Source organism: Oryctolagus cuniculus, chromosome 11 (genome assembly GCF_051225735.1).
Source record: "Oryctolagus cuniculus isolate XC-2025 breed Fujian yellow rabbit chromosome 11, ASM5122573v1, whole genome shotgun sequence".
NCBI lineage: Eukaryota > Metazoa > Chordata > Mammalia > Lagomorpha > Leporidae > Oryctolagus > Oryctolagus cuniculus.
Window position 1 is genome coordinate 42,258,060 of NC_142877.1, and position 18,678 is coordinate 42,276,737.

The window sequence follows — 18,678 nt, forward strand, 5'->3', positions numbered from 1 at the left end:
ATTTCTCTGACATTAAGGACTTTATCACACATAGGTTTCCGAAATCTTCCCCAAAGGTCTTTAAAAATATATACCTTCATCTTCCTGGTCATGGTAATTTCATTTATAACAGAAAACCATCTAATGACCAGTAAGAAGAAAATGGTTGGATAGATCATGGAACCTTGACTCTATAGACACACAAGAATTAAAACATGATGGTGGAATAGTGAGGACGCGCACTGATAGTCCGGGAAAAGATAAGTTAATAAAAGTGGAGTTACAGTAGTTTCAGGGAAAGGCTTGGGAGAAAAAATTGCAGAAGAAACTCTTCCGGATCTAGTGGATGTGACACAGACGACCTGCGGGGAGAGCAAGGATGCCCACAGCTCCGAAGCCCAACAGCGGAGTCTATGCATCTGCACTAGAAGGGGAGGTGAGCTCAGTAACCCTAGACATTGGTGGGGAAACGACTTGAAGCCCCGCTGGGATAAGTTCACAAGAATAACTACAGGAGAGAGGGGGAAAAAAAAAAAGGAAGGGACCGGTACGGTGTCTCTCCGCCCACCTCACAAAGGCAAGCAAGAGACAAAGAGCAGGTGCCATTTTGGACATATATAAAAGGTGTGCGAACTTAGGGCTGTGCGCAACCTCAGAGCTGTGCCCACCTTCAGTCAAACAGAAAAACCTGACTATTGGGGGGGGGAGGTGAAAAAACAGGAGGTTAGGACTTAGTGAATGGGTGGAGCTAATGAACTGAGGTGGTGAAAAAAGAGACGTTGGGCGAGAGAACTCACAGAGTTCACGTGAGTACTCTCCAGAGACACTACAATTTGGTAACCTTGGCAACCCAGTGGGAGACTGCAGGAGAATTTGAGCCCACACTGAGGGCAGAACAGATTCTTGGTATGGTCCTTGGGAAAAAGCAGACAAATGATATACCCACAGAAGCCAGAGATCGGAAGCTGACTACCTCCAATTCCGTTCAGCTGTGCAGTATTACTTCCCTCCTGAATCAAATAAATAAATAAATAAATAAATAAATAGAGAGATTTACTATGGGTAAACTGAGTGTGTCACCTTTGGCACACCCTTAACCCTGAAGAACCAAGCAGAGCTCTCTGGCCACACCCATCTCAAGCCTCTAAGGCTCCTACAAAAGCAGACAGTCCACTTAAAACAGTCATAGTATAACAAGAAAAAAACACCACAATGAGGGAAGAAGAATTCAAAGAGTATCTCCACAATGCCAAGAAACAAATGCAGAAACCTAGGGAACAAGAACACGGAAGACATTATGACTCCCCACCAAGTGAACAAGACACCCCAAGCCAAAATTATGAAGATGATGAGATAGAAGAAATGCAAGATATGGATTTCAAAAAATTTATGATAAGAACATTTAGAAGTTTTCAAAAACAAATTCTTGAACTACAGAAATCCTTACTGGACAGGATAGAAAATCTCTGTCATGAAAATGAAATCTTAAGGAGGATTCAAAATGAAATGCAGAAACTAGTAGAACAGGAAAGTGTGATAGTGAAGAGAAATCAAAATGAAATGAAGAACTCAATAGATCAAATGGCAAACACATTAGAGAGCCTTAAAAACGGAGTCAGTGAGACAGAAGAGAATATTGGATTTAGAAGACAGAGCACAGGAAAGTATAAGGTCAAACCAAAGAAAAGAAGAGGAAATTAGAAATCTAAAAAATATTGTTGGGAATCTACAGGATACTAATAAAAAAAAACCAACATTCGAGCTCTAGGAGTTCCTGAAGGCATGGAGAGAGAGAAAGGATTAGAAGGCCTTTTTAGTGAGATACTTGCAGAGAACTTGCTGGGTTTGGAGAAGGACAGAGACATCCTAGTACAGGAAGCTCATAGAACCCCTAGTAACCATGACCAAAAGAGATCCTCACCGCGACACGTTGTAATCAAACTCACCACAGTTAAACAGAAAGAAAAGATCCTAAAATGTGCAAAAGAGAAACGTGAAATTACTCTCAGAGGATCTCCAATTAGAAATCAGAAACCCTACAGGCTAGGAGGGAATGTCGAGAGATAGCCCAGGTGCTAAGAGAGAAAAACTGTCAGCCTAGAATATTATATCCTGCAAAGCTCTCCTTTGTGAATGAAGGTGAAATAAAGACCTTTCATAGCAAACAGAAATGGAAAGAATTTGTCGCCACTCATCCAGCCCTGCAAAAGATGCTTAAAGATGTGTTACACAGAGAAACATGGTCATCAATATGAAAGAAGGTAAAGGAAGTAAACATCACAGCAAAAGAACACAGGAAGTTCAAAGCATATGTTAGAAAATACCTTTGGGAATGGGTCATCAAAGAAGGAGGTACCTTTCTCTGAAGGGAGGAGAGAACTTCCACTTTGACCATGGCCTTGTCTAAATATGATCAGAGTCAGTGAACTCAGGGGGCTTCCATAGCCTTGGCAGCTCATGACAAGAGCCTAGGGTGATTACTGAGGCCATAAACAGGAGTGTCAATTGTTAAGTCAACAACAGGAGTCACTGTGCACTTACTCCTCATGTAGGATCTCTGTCCTTAGTGTGCTGTACATTGAGATTTAATGCTATAACTAGAACTCAAACAGTATTTTTCACTTTATGTTTCTGTGTGGGAGCAAACTTTTGAAATCTTTACTTAATGTATGCTAAACTGATCTTCTGTATATAAGGAGAAACGAAAATGAATCTTGATGTGAATGGAAGGGGAGAGGGAGTGGGAAAGGGGAGGGTTGCGGGTGGGAGGGACGTTATGGTGGGGAAGCCATTGTAATCCATAAGCTGTACTTTGGAAATTTATATTCATTAAATAAAAGTTAAAAATTTTCAAAAAAAAAAGAAATTAAAAAATGAAAAAAGAAAAAAATGTAAAAAAAAATACCTTTGGGAAAATGGCAGGGCAAAGTTACTACTTATCAAAAGTCACATTGAACGTTAATGGCCTCAACTCTCCAGTTAAAAGGCACAGATTGGCTGAATGGGCTAAGGTACAAAGCCCGTCTATTTGCTGCTTACAAAAAACACATCTTTCCAACAAAGATGCATGCAAGACTGAAAGTGAAAGGCTGGATAAAGATATACCATGCCAACAGAAATGAAAAAAGAGTGGGCATAACCATGTTAAGATCGGACAAAATAAACCTTAACACAAAAGCTGTTAAGAGAGACAAAGAGGGGCACTATATAATGATTAAGGCATCAATTCAACAGGAAGATATAGTGATTATCAATGTATATGAACCTAATTACAGGGAACTGGTTTATTTAAAAGATATTTTAAGGGACTTAAAGGGAGACTTAGATTCCAATACAGTAGTACTGGGGGACTGCAATACTCCACTCTCAGAAAAAGATCAAATGGACAGAAGATCAAAAAGGAAACAGTAGATTTAAACGACACTATAGCCCAAATGGATCTAACAGATATCCACAGAACTTTTCATCCTACACATAAAGAATTTACATTCTTCTCAGCAGTACATGGAACCTTCTCTAGGATTGACCACATACTAGGCCATAAAACAAGTCTCAAAAATTCAAAAGAATTAGAAACATATGATGCAGCTTCTCAGACCATAGTGGAATGAAATTTGAAATTAATAACTCAGGAATCCCTAGAACATATGCAAACACATGGAGATTGAATAACATGCTCCTGAATGAACATTGGGTCATAGAAGAAATCAAAAGAGAAATCAAAAACTTTCTGGAAGTAAATGAGGACAACAGCACAACATATCAAACTTATGGGATATAGTAAAGGCAGTGTTAAGAGGAAAATTTATAGCAGTAGGTGCCTACATCAAGAAATTGGAAGGCACCAAATAAATGAGCTTTCAGTGCATTTCAAGGATCTAGAAAAACTGCAGCAAACCAGACCCAGATCTAGTAGGAGAAGAGAAATAAGACCTTTCTCTCTGTCTCTCTCTCTCACTGTCCACTCTGCCTGTCAAAAAAAAAAAAAATCAGAGAAGATACCAATAGGATTGAATCCAAAAAACATTACAAAAAACCAGCCAAACGAGGAGCTGGTTTTCTGAAAAAATAAACAAAATTGACACCCCATTTGGCCCAACTAACTAAAAAAAGAAGACAAAAGACTCAAATCAATAAAATCAGAGATGAAAAAGGAAACGTAACAACAGACACCACAGAAATAAAAAGAATCATCAGAAATTACTACAAGGACTTATATGACAGCAAACAGGGAAATCTGTTAGAAATAGATAGATTCCTATACACATGCAACCTGCCTAAATTGAACCAGGAAGACATAGAATACCTAAACAGACCCATAACTGAGTCAGAAATTGAAACAGTAATAAAGGCCCTCCCAACAAAGAAAAGCCCAGCACCAGATGGACTCACTGCTGAATTCTATCAGACATTTAAAGAAGAACTGACTCCAATTCTTCTCAAACTATTCAGAACAATCAAAAAAAGAGGGAATCCTCCCAAATTCTTTCTATGAAGCCAGCATCACCTTAATTCCTAAGCCAGAAAAAGATGCAGCATTGAAAGAGAATTACAGACCAATATCCCTGATGAACATAGATGCAAAAATCCTCAATAAAATTCTAGCCAATAGAATGCAACACCACATCAAAGATCATCCACCCAGACCAAGTGGGATTTATCCCTGGTATGCAGGGATGGTTCCACGTTCACAACTCAATCGATGTGATACACCACATTAAGAGACTGAAGAAGAAAAACCATGTGATTATCTCAATAGATGCAGAGAAAGCACTTGATAAAACACAACACCCTTTCATGATGAAAATCCTAAGCAAACTGGGTATGGAAGGAACATTCCTCAATACAATCAAAGCAATTTATGAAAAACCCATGGCCAGCATCCTATTGAATGGGGAAAAGTTGGAAGCATTTCCACTGAGATCTGGTACCAGACAGGGATGCCCACTCTCACCACTGCTATTCAATATAGTTCTGGAAGTTCTAGCCAGAGCTATTAGGCAAGAAAAAGAAATTAAAGGGATACAAATTGGGAAGGAAGAACTCAAACTATCCCTCTTTACAGATGATATGATTCTTTACTTAGGGGATCCAAAGAACTCTACTAAGAGACTATTGGAACTCATAGAAGAGTTTGGCAAAGTAGCAGGATATAAAATCGATGCATAAAAATCAACAGCTTTTGTATACACAGGCAATGCCATGGCTGAGGAAGAACTTCTAAGATCAATCCCATTCACAACAGCCACAAAAACAATCAAATACCTTGGAATAAACTTAACCAAGGACATTAAAGATCTCTACGATGAAAATTACAAAATCTTAAAAAAATAGAAAAAAAAAAGGAAAATCCTCCATGTGCATGGATTGGAAGAATCAATATCAACAAAATGTCCATTCTCCCAAAAGCAATTTATAGATTCAATGTGATACTAATCAAAATACTAAAGACATTATTCTCAGATCTGGAAAATATGATGCTGATATTCATATGGAGAAACATGAGACCTCGAATAGCTAAAGCAATCTTGTACAACAAAAACAAAGCCGGAGGCATCACAATACCAGATTTCAGGGCATACTACATGGCAGTTGTAATCAAAACAGCATGGTACTGGTACAGAAACAGAGGGATAGACCAATGGAACAGAATAGAAACAACAGAAATCAATCCAAACATCTACAGCCAACTTATATTTGATCAAGGATCCAAAACCAATCCCTGGAGTAAGGACAGTCTATTCAGTAAATGGTACTGGGAAATTGGATTTCCACATGCAGAAGCATGAAGCAAGACCCCTACCTATCACCTTACACAAAAATCCACTCAACATAAAGACCTAAATCTATGACCTGACACCATCGAATTATTAGAGAACATTGGAGAAACCTTGCAAGATATAGCCACAGGCAAAGATCTTGGCAAACACCCCAGAAGCACAGGCAGTCAACGCCAAAATTAACAATTGGGATTGCATCAAATTGAGAAGTTTCTGTACTGGAAAAGAAACAGTCAGGAAAGTGAAGAGGCAGCCGACAGAAGGGGAAAAAATATTTCCAAACTACACAACAGATAATGGTTTAATAACCAGAATCTACAAAGATATCAAGAAACTCCACAACATCAAAATGAACAACCCACTTAAGAGATGGGCCAAGGACCTCAATAGACATTTTTCAAAAGAGGAAATCCAAATGGCCAACAGACACATGAAAAAATGTTCAAGATCACTAGCCATCAGGGAAATGCAAATCAAAACCACAGTGAGGTTCCACCTCACCCCAGTTAGAATGGCTCACATTCAGAAATCTACCAACAATAGATGCTGGAGAGGATGTGGGGAAAAAGGGACACTAACCCACTGTTAGTGGGAATACAAACTGGTAAAGCCATTATGGAAGTCAGTTTGGAGATTCCTCAGAAACCTGAATATAATCCTACCATTCAATCCAGCCATACCACTCCTTGGAATTTACCCAAAGGAAATTAAATTGACAAACACAAAAGCTGTCTGCACATTAATGTTTATTGCAGCTCAATTCACAATAGCTAAGACCTGGAACCAACCCAAATGCCCATCAACAGTAGACTGGATAAAGAAATTATGGGACATGTACTCTATAGAATACTATACAGCAGTAAAAAAAAATGAAATCCGGTCATTTGCAACAAAATGGAGGAATCTGGAAAACATCATGCTAAGTAAAATAAACCAGTCCCAGAAGAACAAATATCATATGTTTTCCCTGATCAGTAACAACTAACCAAGCATCAAAAAGGAAAGCTGTTGAAGTGAAATGGACACTATGAGAAACAATGATTGATCAGCCCTTTTCATCACTGTTGATGTACAATTTAATATATATCCCTTTTAGTATTTTTGTTTGTTCTACTTAATACCATTGGTTGAGCTATGTAATTAACACACAATTATTCTTAGGTGTTTAAATTTTAACTGAAAAGTGATCTCTGTTAAATATAAGAGTGGGAATAACAGAGGGAGGAGATGTACAATTTGGGACATGCTCAAGCTGACTTGCCCCAAGTGGTGGAGTTAGAAACGTGCCAGGGGATTCCAATACAATCCCATCAAGGTGGCAGGTACCAATGCCATCTCACTAGTCCAAGTGATCAATTCAGGTCACAGTAGACCATAATGATAGGTCTAAGAGTCAAAGGGATCACACAAACAAGACTAGTGTCTGCTAATACTAACTGATAGGATCAAAAAGGGAGAGAATGATCCATCATGGGAAGCGGAATACAAAGCAGACTCATAGAATGGCAGTTGTCCTAAACAGCACTCTGGCCTCAGAATCAGCCCTTAAGGCATTCGGATCTGGCTGAAGAGCCCATGAGAGTATTTTAGGCGTGGAAAGCCAAGACACTCTGGCAAAAAAGAAAAAAAAGAAAAGAAAACAAAGGACCTAAATGAAAGATCTCTGCAAGTGAGATTCCAGTGGAAAGAATGGGCCATCAAAGAAGGAGGTACCTTTCTCTGAAGGGAGGAGAGAACTTCCACTTTGACTATGGCCTTGTCGAAATAAGATCAAAGTTGGCGAACTCAAAAGGCTTCCATGGTCTTGGCAACTCATGACTAGAACCTGGGGAGATTGCTGATGCCTTAAACAAGAGTGTCAATTTGTTAAGTCAACAACAGGAGTCACTGTGCACTTACTCCCCATGTAGGATCTCTGTCCTTAATGTGTAGTTCAATGTGAATTAATGATATGACTAGTGCTCAAACAGTGTTTGGCACTTTGTGTTCTATGTGGGGGCAAACTGATGAAATCTTTACTTAATATATACTAAATTGATCTTCTGTATATAAAGATAATCAAAAATGAATCTTGATGTGAATGGAATGGGAGAAGGAGTGGGAGATGGGAGGGTTGCGGGTGGGAGGGAAGTTATTGGGGGGGGGAGCCATTGTAATCCATAAACTATACTTTGGAAATTTATATTTACTAAATAAAAGTTTAAAAAACACATGATGGCTGTGTAGCAGCATGTTATGGTGGAAAACTCAGTGAGGAAGGAACACACAATTTTACCCATAGTATGAGTGCTAAAAATGTGAAAATTCGAAGTAGGATTGAACAAAAACCCAGAAAAATTAAAACCACTGAAAGTGTTTCACACTGTCATTGTGGGGGGAAAAACTGTTTTCTGGTTATTTGTGTGTAGCGGTTGGAAATAGAAAATTGCAAAGGCACTCCTCTCTGTGCGAGTGTAACTGAGTTGGTCACCGAGGCAGGATGATGAACTAAGGGACTCAACACCGCCTCTCCTAGGATTCCTGAGCCCCTCTGTTGCAAGGAGAGGTGGAGTCCAGGGAGTGCAGTGTTCCAAGGCATTGCTGGTTCCCATGAAAACCTAATTTATGAAATTAAAAATTAATTGTATGGAAATGAATTGAGATAGTCTTTTCATTACAGTGCACTTGGTCTAATTGAGTTTGGAGTGATTGTAGTAGCCATTCCTGCACTGATACAAAAAGGATAAATCTGCCTTTTTGTTCTTGTACTGCTAGGAAACCACATATAGATGAGAACTTTCCAGCTGTCACATGGTGGCTGCTCTTGCTTCCTGGCAGGCCCAGCAGGGCAAGGTATCATCTCATAAGTTATTCATGACAAGGAATCCAGTGTAATGGGAAGCCCTCACTGGAAAACATTCAAGGCCTCCCTTTAGTGATTAGAGTAAATAAAGACCTCATTGTGGGGCCACAGTAGTCTAATTCAGGCTCCTTTTCAAACTGAAGTGATGCTCTTGTTTGAATATTGCTTCCATAGCAAAGAAATGGTTTGTCATTACTGTCTTCCCAGCTTGAGAACTATACGTTTCCTTTGATATTTTAAGTGTTCCCCATTAATGAGTATTCTCTCTCTCTCTCTCTCTCTCTCTCTCTCTCTCTCACACACACACACACACACACACCCTACAGTAGCCATGAGAGTACATACAAGGCAGACTCTTGACTTCAGGGTGAATAACTGACCAAGGACCCCAACTACTGTGCTCTGAAATCTATGACTGTGTGGCAATAAGGCCATCCTTCCCATTCCTGCTGCCAGCTGGTGACAGAGCAAGGCAGCAGTACTGAGGCAGGCCCAGCCCTAGGAGACACAGAATTCCTCTGACAGCCAAGTTTCAATCCTCCACAGCCTAGCCAGACCTTCCTTAGGCTACAGTGAATTAAAGAACGTATTTTCCCATCCTTGTTCACCCTCTCCTTAACTTGGGGGCAGACTTGCATCAGTTTCTTTCTCTCCTAATAAAACCCTTGTACATTTGAACCCGTCTTGGCATCTGATTCTTAGAGAATATCGAGAGAGAGAGAGAGAGATGCACATAGATCTTTACATGTATTTATCTAGAAGATACTGCAGAAGGCCCACAGAAAATGGAATTAAAACATATTTATTTCGGTGCTTCAATTTCAAAACTTTTTGCACCAAAATGAACATTTTAGTTCCTTTTTTCCAAGGACTTTATAAAGTGTCCCCCTTTATGTGTGTATATTTAAATCATAATGTATCTCCAGTTCATGGATGTGAATTAAGTCCAGTGAATTAAGTCCAGATGTTTGCCCTTATAAGAAATAATACCCATCCATACTTGAGGGTGCAAAAATGCTTGCCTTTCCCAAAAGTTACCTTTAGCAAGGTCAAAAGTGCCTGCCCCACTCCTTAGGAATTTCCAGTTTTACCCTGAGAATAGCAAGGGAGGAAGACCTCTTTCTCTCTCTCTTTCTGCCTCTTTCTCTCTGTAACTCTGCCTTTCAAATAAATAAATCTTTTTTATTTATTTATTTATTTGAAAGGCAGAGTTACAGAGAGAAAGAGGTCTTCCATACACTGATTCACTCCTCAAATGGCCACAATAGCCAGAGCTGGGCTGATCCGAAGCCAGAAGCCAGGAGCTTCCTCTGGGTCTCCCATGCGGGTACAGGGGCCCAGGGACTTGGGCCATCTTTTTTTTTTTTTTTTTTTTGACAGGAAGAGTGGACAGTGAGAGAGAAAGAGAGACAGAGAGAAAGGTCTTCCTTTTTCCATTGGTTCACCCCCCAAGTGGCCACTACAGCTGGCAAGTTGTGGCCGGCATGCTGTGCTGATCCAAAGCCAGGAGCCATGTGCTTCCTCCTGGTCACCCACACAGGTACAGGGCCCAAGGACCTGGGCCATCCTCCACTGCACTCCCAGGCCACAGCAGAGAGCTGGACTGGAAGAGCAGCAACTGGGACACAACTGGCGCCCCAACCGGGACTAGAATCTGAGGTGCCGGCGCCACAGGCGGAGGATTAGTTTAGTGAGCTGCAGCGCCGGCCAGCCATCTTCTGCTTTCCCAGGCCATAGCAGAAAGCTGGATCAGAAATGGAGCATCTGGGAGTCAAACCAGAACTCATATGGGATGCGGGCACTGCAGGCAGCAGCTTTACCCGCTATGCCACGGCACCGTCCCCTACTTTCCAGTTTCTTTAGCGGTAATTGTTTTTGGTTTTGGTTTTGGTTTTTTTGGTTTTTTTTTTTTTTTTTTTTTTTTTTTTTGACAGGCAGAGTGGACAGAGAGAGCGAGAGACAGAGAGAAAGGTCTTCCTTTGCCGTTGGTTCACCCTCCAATGGCCGCCGCGGCCGGTGCGCTGCAGCCGGCGCACCGCGCTGATCTGATGGCAGGAGCCAGGAGCCAGGTGCTTTTCCTGGTCTCCCATGGGGTGCAGGGCCCAAGCACCTGGGCCATCCTCCACTGCACTCCCTGGCCACAGCAGAGAGCTGGCCTGGAAGAGGGGCAACTGGGACAGAATCCGGCGCCCCGACCGGGACTAGAACCCGGTGTGCCGGCGCTGCTAGGCGGAGGATTAGCCTAGTGAGCCACGGCGCCGGCCTAGCGGTAATTGTTTAAAGCTCTCCACAGAAAATGTGCCTTATTGAAATACATCCAAAGAGCCTACAGAGCCAATGCTACACTAACACCTCTTTTCCATGTGTACAGAGTTTATAGTAGTGTGATTTTTCTGGGAAAGGAGCCTCAGGCCTCTACATGTGCAGAGCAAAGTAAGGAATTCGTCACACCCGGATTCTGCCATAGTCCAGGCAGCAGGGGAGGGAAGAACCTGGAGTCGCAGCTGTGGTCCCTTTCCTCTTCCCTCTCTGCAGTCGTTCTCGACTTGGACCCTGCCGTCTTCTCGTCGCACCCATATCAATTGGAGTTCTTTATTGCAAGCAGCAGGGATGGATTGTGGATCACTTCTGTAAAAGGGAAGTTGTTGGACAGGTGTCAGGGGCTCATAATCAATTGGAGACTGAAGTTCAGTCTTGGGGGAGATCCAGGGTGAGGCTGCAGAAATCACAGCAAAGACATTTTCCCAGGGCAGTCTGGCAAGTGAGCCTCTTAGATAAATAAGCTCCAAGGTTCCTTTTTCCCTTGTATCAGATTCATATCCTGGGACAGAGACAGCATCGAGCCACTTGGAAGCCAAGGAAGCCCTCTGTCTACAGCAGGTGGGCACCTACAATTCTCTCCTACCACCACAGAACCCAGTGAATTCAAGGCAGTCCCTCCAAATACACTGTAGAGATTTGGGAAGAGGGGAAATGGATGTTGACTCACAAAATATAAGAAAATAAGTGTGCAGCACACATCATTTTGCACATGTGCCTAGTCCTTGAGCTTGGAGACATTTGGAGACTGGCCACAGCTATTGGGTAAATTAGTTATTGCCCGAGTGAAAGGAAGTTCACTGATTGCAACAAGGCCCAGCTATTGCCAGCAGCCTGTTGGCACTCACTCAGCTCCTAAGTGTTGTTTCCATCCAAGAGCTCAGAGTTCTGCCTGATCATCTAGAAATTAAATGTAACCAATGCAAAGACAGCAGTGCCATCCAACAATCTCTTTTCAAAAGTCACTCACATACCTTCTGAAGCTTTGCTTACTCTCAGAGCAGATGTTTGGGTTTATTTGTTTGTTTGTCACCTGATTCTAAATGTAATAGCACAGTTCTGTTAATAACTGTAAAAGTGGGGATGTCCCCCCAAAATAATGATCTACACAGTTTTCACCCTCCCTTTCCTTGAATCCACATCAGTCTCTTTTCCTTGATACATAGACATGCTCCATTGTTTTGTTTTCACTTGATGACCGCTATCCCTTTATCTCCTTTGAGAATGCTTTTCTCCATCTAATCCTTATTTTAAGGAAGCTCATTTTAAGCCATCACCAAAACTTATTTGCTCAGCGCAGCCATAAGTAGGTGCTGTTTGAAAGGAATCGTGACGCGATAAGGTACATGGACTTGGCAGAGGGAAAAAGAAACCATGTTATTTATAAATAAAATTTGAATGCATGGAACTAAATTCCAAGAGAGAAGTGTTCAGGCTGGTACTCAGGTAACACACGAGTATTGTCCTTTCAGGTAAAGATGGCCTTGCAACAGGAAGGATTTGACCGGAAAAAGCGAGGGTACAGAGACATCAATGAGATTGACATCAATATGAATGATCCTCTTTTTACAAAGCAGTGGTATCTGGTAAGTGTCTCTACTTCTTGTAACATCTCTCATCTTGAAACTTCAGATGAGAGATATATTTCTGTGTCCTCATTATTCAGTGGGGTGTTAGCCAGCATCCGACTCAACATCTCCTCCAATGTGTATTGATTTTCTGTCACCACTCGGGCATCTTGTCCTCTCATCTGCTTTCTTCTGGAACTGCTAAATAGTCATGATCTCCTGGGTCAAGGCTGCTACCAACAGCTGATCACATCCTCCAGGTCTCTGAGAGTTTGTGAGTGACGACTTGCAAAATTGCACAGAAGTCAAATCAAAGGTGTGGAAGGAGTAATCCTGGGGTTCCAACAGGCAGAATAATGGGAGACATAATGAAGTCACAGACATAAAAGAAAGAAACAGGTGACTTCACAAGGAGCAAACCAAGTAGCTCAGGATTCAACTAGCAGAAGTATTTTCTGTTGCTGCTTCTTAAAGTGATAGCAGGAAATCAGTTCTATTGCTGCAGGATTCAGGCAACCCAGTGAAGTGGGTATGTCCACCAGCAGTATACTATGATTCATGTGGATTGCTTGAGTTAGGGTTAAAAGACAATCAGTGATTCCAAAGCAACCCCAACTGCACAGCATATTGAAGGAAAATGAATAATTTATAAAAGTGAATGGAGCTTTATTTTAGTTAAGATTAAAAAGATGAAGAGAGGAAACTAAATTACTACCCTGTGAACTACTCTATTAAGAAATGCATCTCATTTCCCACTGCATCAAGTTTGACCATGCCCCATGCTTTTCTGCATGGAATTCTGAAAACCCAAGCTGGGTAACTGAGCCACCATGTGTTAGTCAGAATATGCTAGGTTTGTTTCAGTAACAATAAACCCCGAAATCTCAGTGTCCTACGAAAGTCACAGCTTAGTTCTCATTCTTGCTACATGACCAGTGCTTCCTAATGCTTCTGGAACCTAAGCTGATCAAGCTGCACCTCGCTGCATCCCAACATTGCTTTCAGAAGCACTTTGATAAAGAAAAGGGGGAGCTTGTACACTGGCTCTGAAAGCTTCTGCCTGGATGTGATCACATGAGCTCGCCTACTATTGGCCATTCTTAATTCAGAGTGGGTGGACAAGTGTAGTCGTAACCTGTACCAATGAGGAGAACAGTGATTTTTGTAAGAAGCGCTAGTGATATTCACACAAAGCTTTTAGCTGTACTATAATAGCCACTGATCATGGCTGATATGAGCTCTGATGTCACTAATTTTATAATCAAATTTGAGATAACCTGCACATTTCTGAGAAAATCTTTGTAACTAAGAAGTTACAAAGTTACAGGGAAAGAATACAGTGAATATATTAATTTGGAATTTTGCTTTCTTTTCCTTTCTTTGTTTTTCCTTTTTTTTTCTCTTTCTTTTTGAGTTTTGGGGGCACATGGTTTCATTTTTCTGCATTACAACATGAACACAAGGTGAGCCATCTTTCTTTAATTTAGCTCAACAAATATTTGTGACCAAGACTGAGTGTGATGGTACTGAAATTGCTCATGGTACATGGTCCCTCCTGCAAAGAATATTGTTATTTAGTGAGGAAATTATGTTCAAATAAGAATAAACCAAGACAATACGTGCTAAATTCAAAATGGGAGATATGAACGAAGATCTATGCAGTAGGGAGGGATTCTTGTGACTCTAAGGTTTTTTTGTAGAAGTTCAAAGACAGCATTCTAGCTATAAGCGATGTGGGGATTGAAACTGTTTTGCATATTTACATAAAACAGAAAGCATCAATTGTTTATTTTCTAAAAAATGGATAGGAACATCTGTAAGATGGGGGTGGAGGAGAAAGAACACCCAGAATACTGTTTCATGGGAGATGGGGCCTTTGAGCTGGTTCTAGAATATCAAATGACTGCAGAGAAAGTCAAGCCAATATTTATGCAGGTGGTTTGCAGGCCCACCCTAACAAGATTCCCTGCTTTGGAATCCTTGTACCAGATAAACACAGGGCAAGCTGATGGAACTCCTGGCCTTGATTTGAATGTGGCAGAAGCCTGGGAGCTGGGATACACAGGAAAAGGTGTGACCATTGGGATTATGGACGATGGTGAGTATTTCAAAGCCTTTATATCATTTTGCATACGTTCAGAATATAAAAGATTCATTGGTTCCAGACAGTGGACCTGATGACCACATTGCACTTACCCACATCCTCTCCTGATTCTGAACCATTGGTCCTCAAACTTGATGATGCTCTTAACAAATATTTTTATAGTTATTAAATTAAAATAAACAAATGAACTGAAAGCTGCCTGTCACTCAACCATAATTTCTTATCGAGCCACTGCTTACACCTTACCTTAAAATATCTGCTAAGCCTGTTTTTATTTGCCATCAATGTTCTCGGTCTACACTGTTGAATGTAGGAGCCACTAGCCATATGTAGCTATTTAAAAGGTCATTTAATTAATGAAAACTAAATAAAATTAAAATTTGAGGGCAAGAATTTGGTGCATCTGTGGGATATGGCTTGGGATGACTGCATCCCATATAGAAGTGCCTGGGTTCATGTCCCAGCTCCTCTGCTTCCAATCCAACTTGGCAGAACCTGGGAAGCAGCAGGTGATAGCTGAAGTGTTGGGTCCCTGCCACCCACATGGGAGACCAGATGTAAATTCTGGGCTGCTAGCTTTGGCCTAGCTCAGCCCGAGCTTTTGTGGGCATTTGGGAGTAAACCCGAAGATGAAAGATTTATCTCTGTCTGTTTATCTTTCTCTCTCCTTCTCTCCCTCCCTCCCTTTCAAGTAAAATGAAAATAAATTAATAATAATAATAAGATAAAGTTGTAATTAGGAAGTCTTTACTGGTACCTATATCTTGCAGGGTTCCCCCAATGCTCTCTAATAATTTGATGGTGTCAGGTCGTAGATTTAAGTCTTTAATCCATGTTGAGTGAATTTTTGTGTAAGGTGAAAGGTAGGGGTCTTGCATCATGATTCTGCACGTGGAAATCCCATTTTCCCAGCACCATTTATTGAATAGACGGTCCTTACTCCAGGGATTGGTTTTAGATCCTTCTTCAAATATAAGTTGGCTGTAGACCCTGGAGGTGCAGGCAGTCAAAGCCAAAATTAACTATTGGGATTGCATCAAATTGAGAAGTTTCTGTACTGCAAAAGAAACAGTCAGGAGAGTGAAGAGGCAACTGGCAGAATGAGAAAAAATATTTCCAAACTACACAACAGATAAAGGGTTGATAACCAGAATCTACAAAGATATCAAGAAACTCCACAACATCAAAACGAACAACCCACTTAAGAGATGGGCCAAGGACCTCAATAGACATTTTTCAAAAGAGGAAATCCAAATGGCCAACAGACACATGAAAAAATGTTCAAGATCACTAGCCATCAGGGAAATGCAAATCAAAACCACAGTGAGGTTCCACCTCACCCCAGTTAGAATGGCTCACATTCAGAAATCTACCAACAATAGATGCTGGAGAGGATGTGGGGAAAAAGGGACACTAACCCACTGTTGGTGGGAATGCAAACTGGTTAAGCCACTATGGAAGTCAGTCTGGAGATTCCTCAGAAACCTGAATATAACCCTACCATACAACCCAGCCATGCCACTGCTTGGAATTTACCCAAAGGAAATTAAATTGACAAACACAAAAGCTGTCTGCACATTAATGTTTATTGCAGCTCAATTCACAGTAGCTAAGACCTGGAACCAACCCAAATGCCCATCAACAGTAGACTGGATAAAGAAATTATGGAACATGTACTCTATAGAATACTATATAGCAGTCAAAAACAACGAAATCCGGTCATTTGCAACAAGATGGAGGAATCTGGAAAACATCATGCTGAGTGAATTAAGCCAGTCCCAAAGGGACAAATATCATATGTTCTCCCTGATCAGTGACAACTAACTGAGCACCAAAGGGGAAACCTGTTGAAGTGAAATGGACACTATGAGAAACAGTGACTTGACCAGCTCTTGTCCTGACTGTTGATGTACAATGTAATACTTTATCTATTTTAGTATTTTCTCTTTGTTTTGTTCTAGTACTATTGGTTGAACTCTGTAATTAACACACAATTATTCTTAGGTGTTTAAATTTTAACTGAAAAGTGATCTCTGTTAAATATAAGAGTGGGAATAACAGAGGGAGGAGATGTACAATTTGGGACATGCTCAAGCTGACTTGCCCCAAGTGGTGGAGTTAGAAACGTGCCAGGGGATTCCAATACAATCCCATCAAGGTGGCAGGTACCAATGCCATCTCACTAGTCCAAGTGATCAATTTCAGGTCACAATTGATCACACTGATAAGTCTAAGAGTCAAAGGGATCACACAAACAAGACTAGTGTCTGCTAATACTAACTGATAGGATCAAAAAGGGAGAGAATGATCCATCATGGGAAGCGGGACACACAGCAGACTCATAGAATGGCAGATGTCCTAAATAGCACTCTGGCCTCAGAATCAGCCCTTAAGGCATTCAAATATGGTTGAAGAGCCCATGAAAGTATTTCAGGCGTGGAAAGCCAAGACATTCTGGAAAAAAAAAATGACCTAAATGAAAGATCTCTGCGAGTGAGATCCCGGTGGAAAGAATGGGCCCATCAAAGAAGGAGGTACCTTTCTCTGAAGGGAGGAGAGAACTTCCACTTTGACTATGACCCTGTCGGAATAACATCGAAGTTGGCAAACTCAAAAGGCTTCCATAGCCTTGGAAACTCATGACTAGAGCCTAGGGAGATTACTGACACCATAAACAAGAGTGTCAAATTGTTAAGTCAACAACAGGAGTCACTGTGTACTTACTTCTCATGTGCTATCTGTCCTTAATGTGTTGTCCAATGTGAAGTAATGCTATTACTAGTACTCCAACAGTATTTTACACTTTGTGTTTCTGTGTGGGGGCAAACTGATGAAATCTTTACTTAATATATACTAAATCAATCTTCTGTATATAAAGATAATTGAAAATGAATCTTGATGTGAATGCTGAATGATGTGAATGGAATGGGAGAGGGAGCGGGAGATGGGAGGGGTGCGAGTGGGAGGGAAGTTATTGGGGGGGAGAAGCCATTGTAATCCATAAACTGTACTTTGGAAATTTATATTTACTAAATAAAAAAATAAATAAAAAGATATAAAAGAAAAAAATCCAAAAATAAAATAAAATAAAGTTGTAATTACTCAGACTAGCTTCCTTTCAGGTTCTTGATAGCCACATGTAACTAATGTCTAATGAAATTCTGTTCAATTTGATTTACATTGTCATAGAAAATTATGTTAACTGGTATATGGTTCTAGATCCATGAAACAGCTTTCTAGTAACAGACTTGTGGTTTGGGGATATTTGACTTTATTGCCACTTTCACAACGAACCTTTTAAAGCAGTCCTTGATAACCTTATATTGCATCCACCCTCTAAGGTTTTTCTGTGCCATTCACCTGCTAGATAAAGATTTAGCTGAGCTTTGTTCTCTGTAGCTTGAAATAGTTAATTTATAGTACGGAAGTCCATGGGCTTGATGAGTTGGTGTTTTTTTCCAGCTACACATGTCCTTGACTCTCCTGGGACTCTGTAGTTACCATCCTACAGCCATTTCACAGGGGGCGTGCCTCTACCCTTCATCAAGCAGCTGGGCCCCCAGGAAAGAGCACCAGTGTGCATTATCAGCCCAATTACACACACAGGTCACACAGGGATGAAACAATGGAGCCTTTCCCTTCGGAAGGTCCTCAAAGAATGCTGTGTTCTCTAAAGCAAGCCTTTGAAGCAGAATTGATGAGGAAAACAAGGGGAGTCAGCATGCTTCAAATCTGTGTTCTCTTTGTGTGAGCTCATTAACTGTCAACGCAGAAACAATGCCCCTGCGTCTTCTGATGTGTGAGATGTTTTGAAGTGCAGGAAAGTGTTCTCCAGTGGCCATTAGTTTTCACAAGAAGAAAGGAGTTCTACACCAAAGTGGATGAGAACAGGCATCACGACTTTGTGGATGTCTTTTGCATCCATATTCTTTGGCTTGGAAACATGTCCAAAGGGATTGAAGCCACCTCACCCAGGAAAAAGATGCATCTAGGTTTGGGAGAACCTACCTATCCCATACCATGATGACCTTTTCTAATAGAGGAAATGTTTTGCCGGGGACCAGAGAGGCCACCCTGAAAATGACT

At 41.0% G+C, this 18,678-nt stretch overlaps 1 protein-coding gene across 1 annotated transcript in view; it reads left to right on the forward strand.

The window, feature by feature from the left end:
• The window catches only part of PCSK2 (proprotein convertase subtilisin/kexin type 2), a 317,876-nt gene that overhangs the window by 164,188 nt on the left and 135,010 nt on the right, over positions 1–18,678 (forward strand). Inside the window, exons 3-4 of the mRNA XM_002710961.6 lie at positions 12,393–12,506; positions 14,478–14,586. Of these exons, the coding sequence (XP_002711007.1) occupies positions 12,393–12,506; positions 14,478–14,586 (223 nt within the window). The remainder of the gene's footprint in view (positions 1–12,392; positions 12,507–14,477; positions 14,587–18,678) is intronic.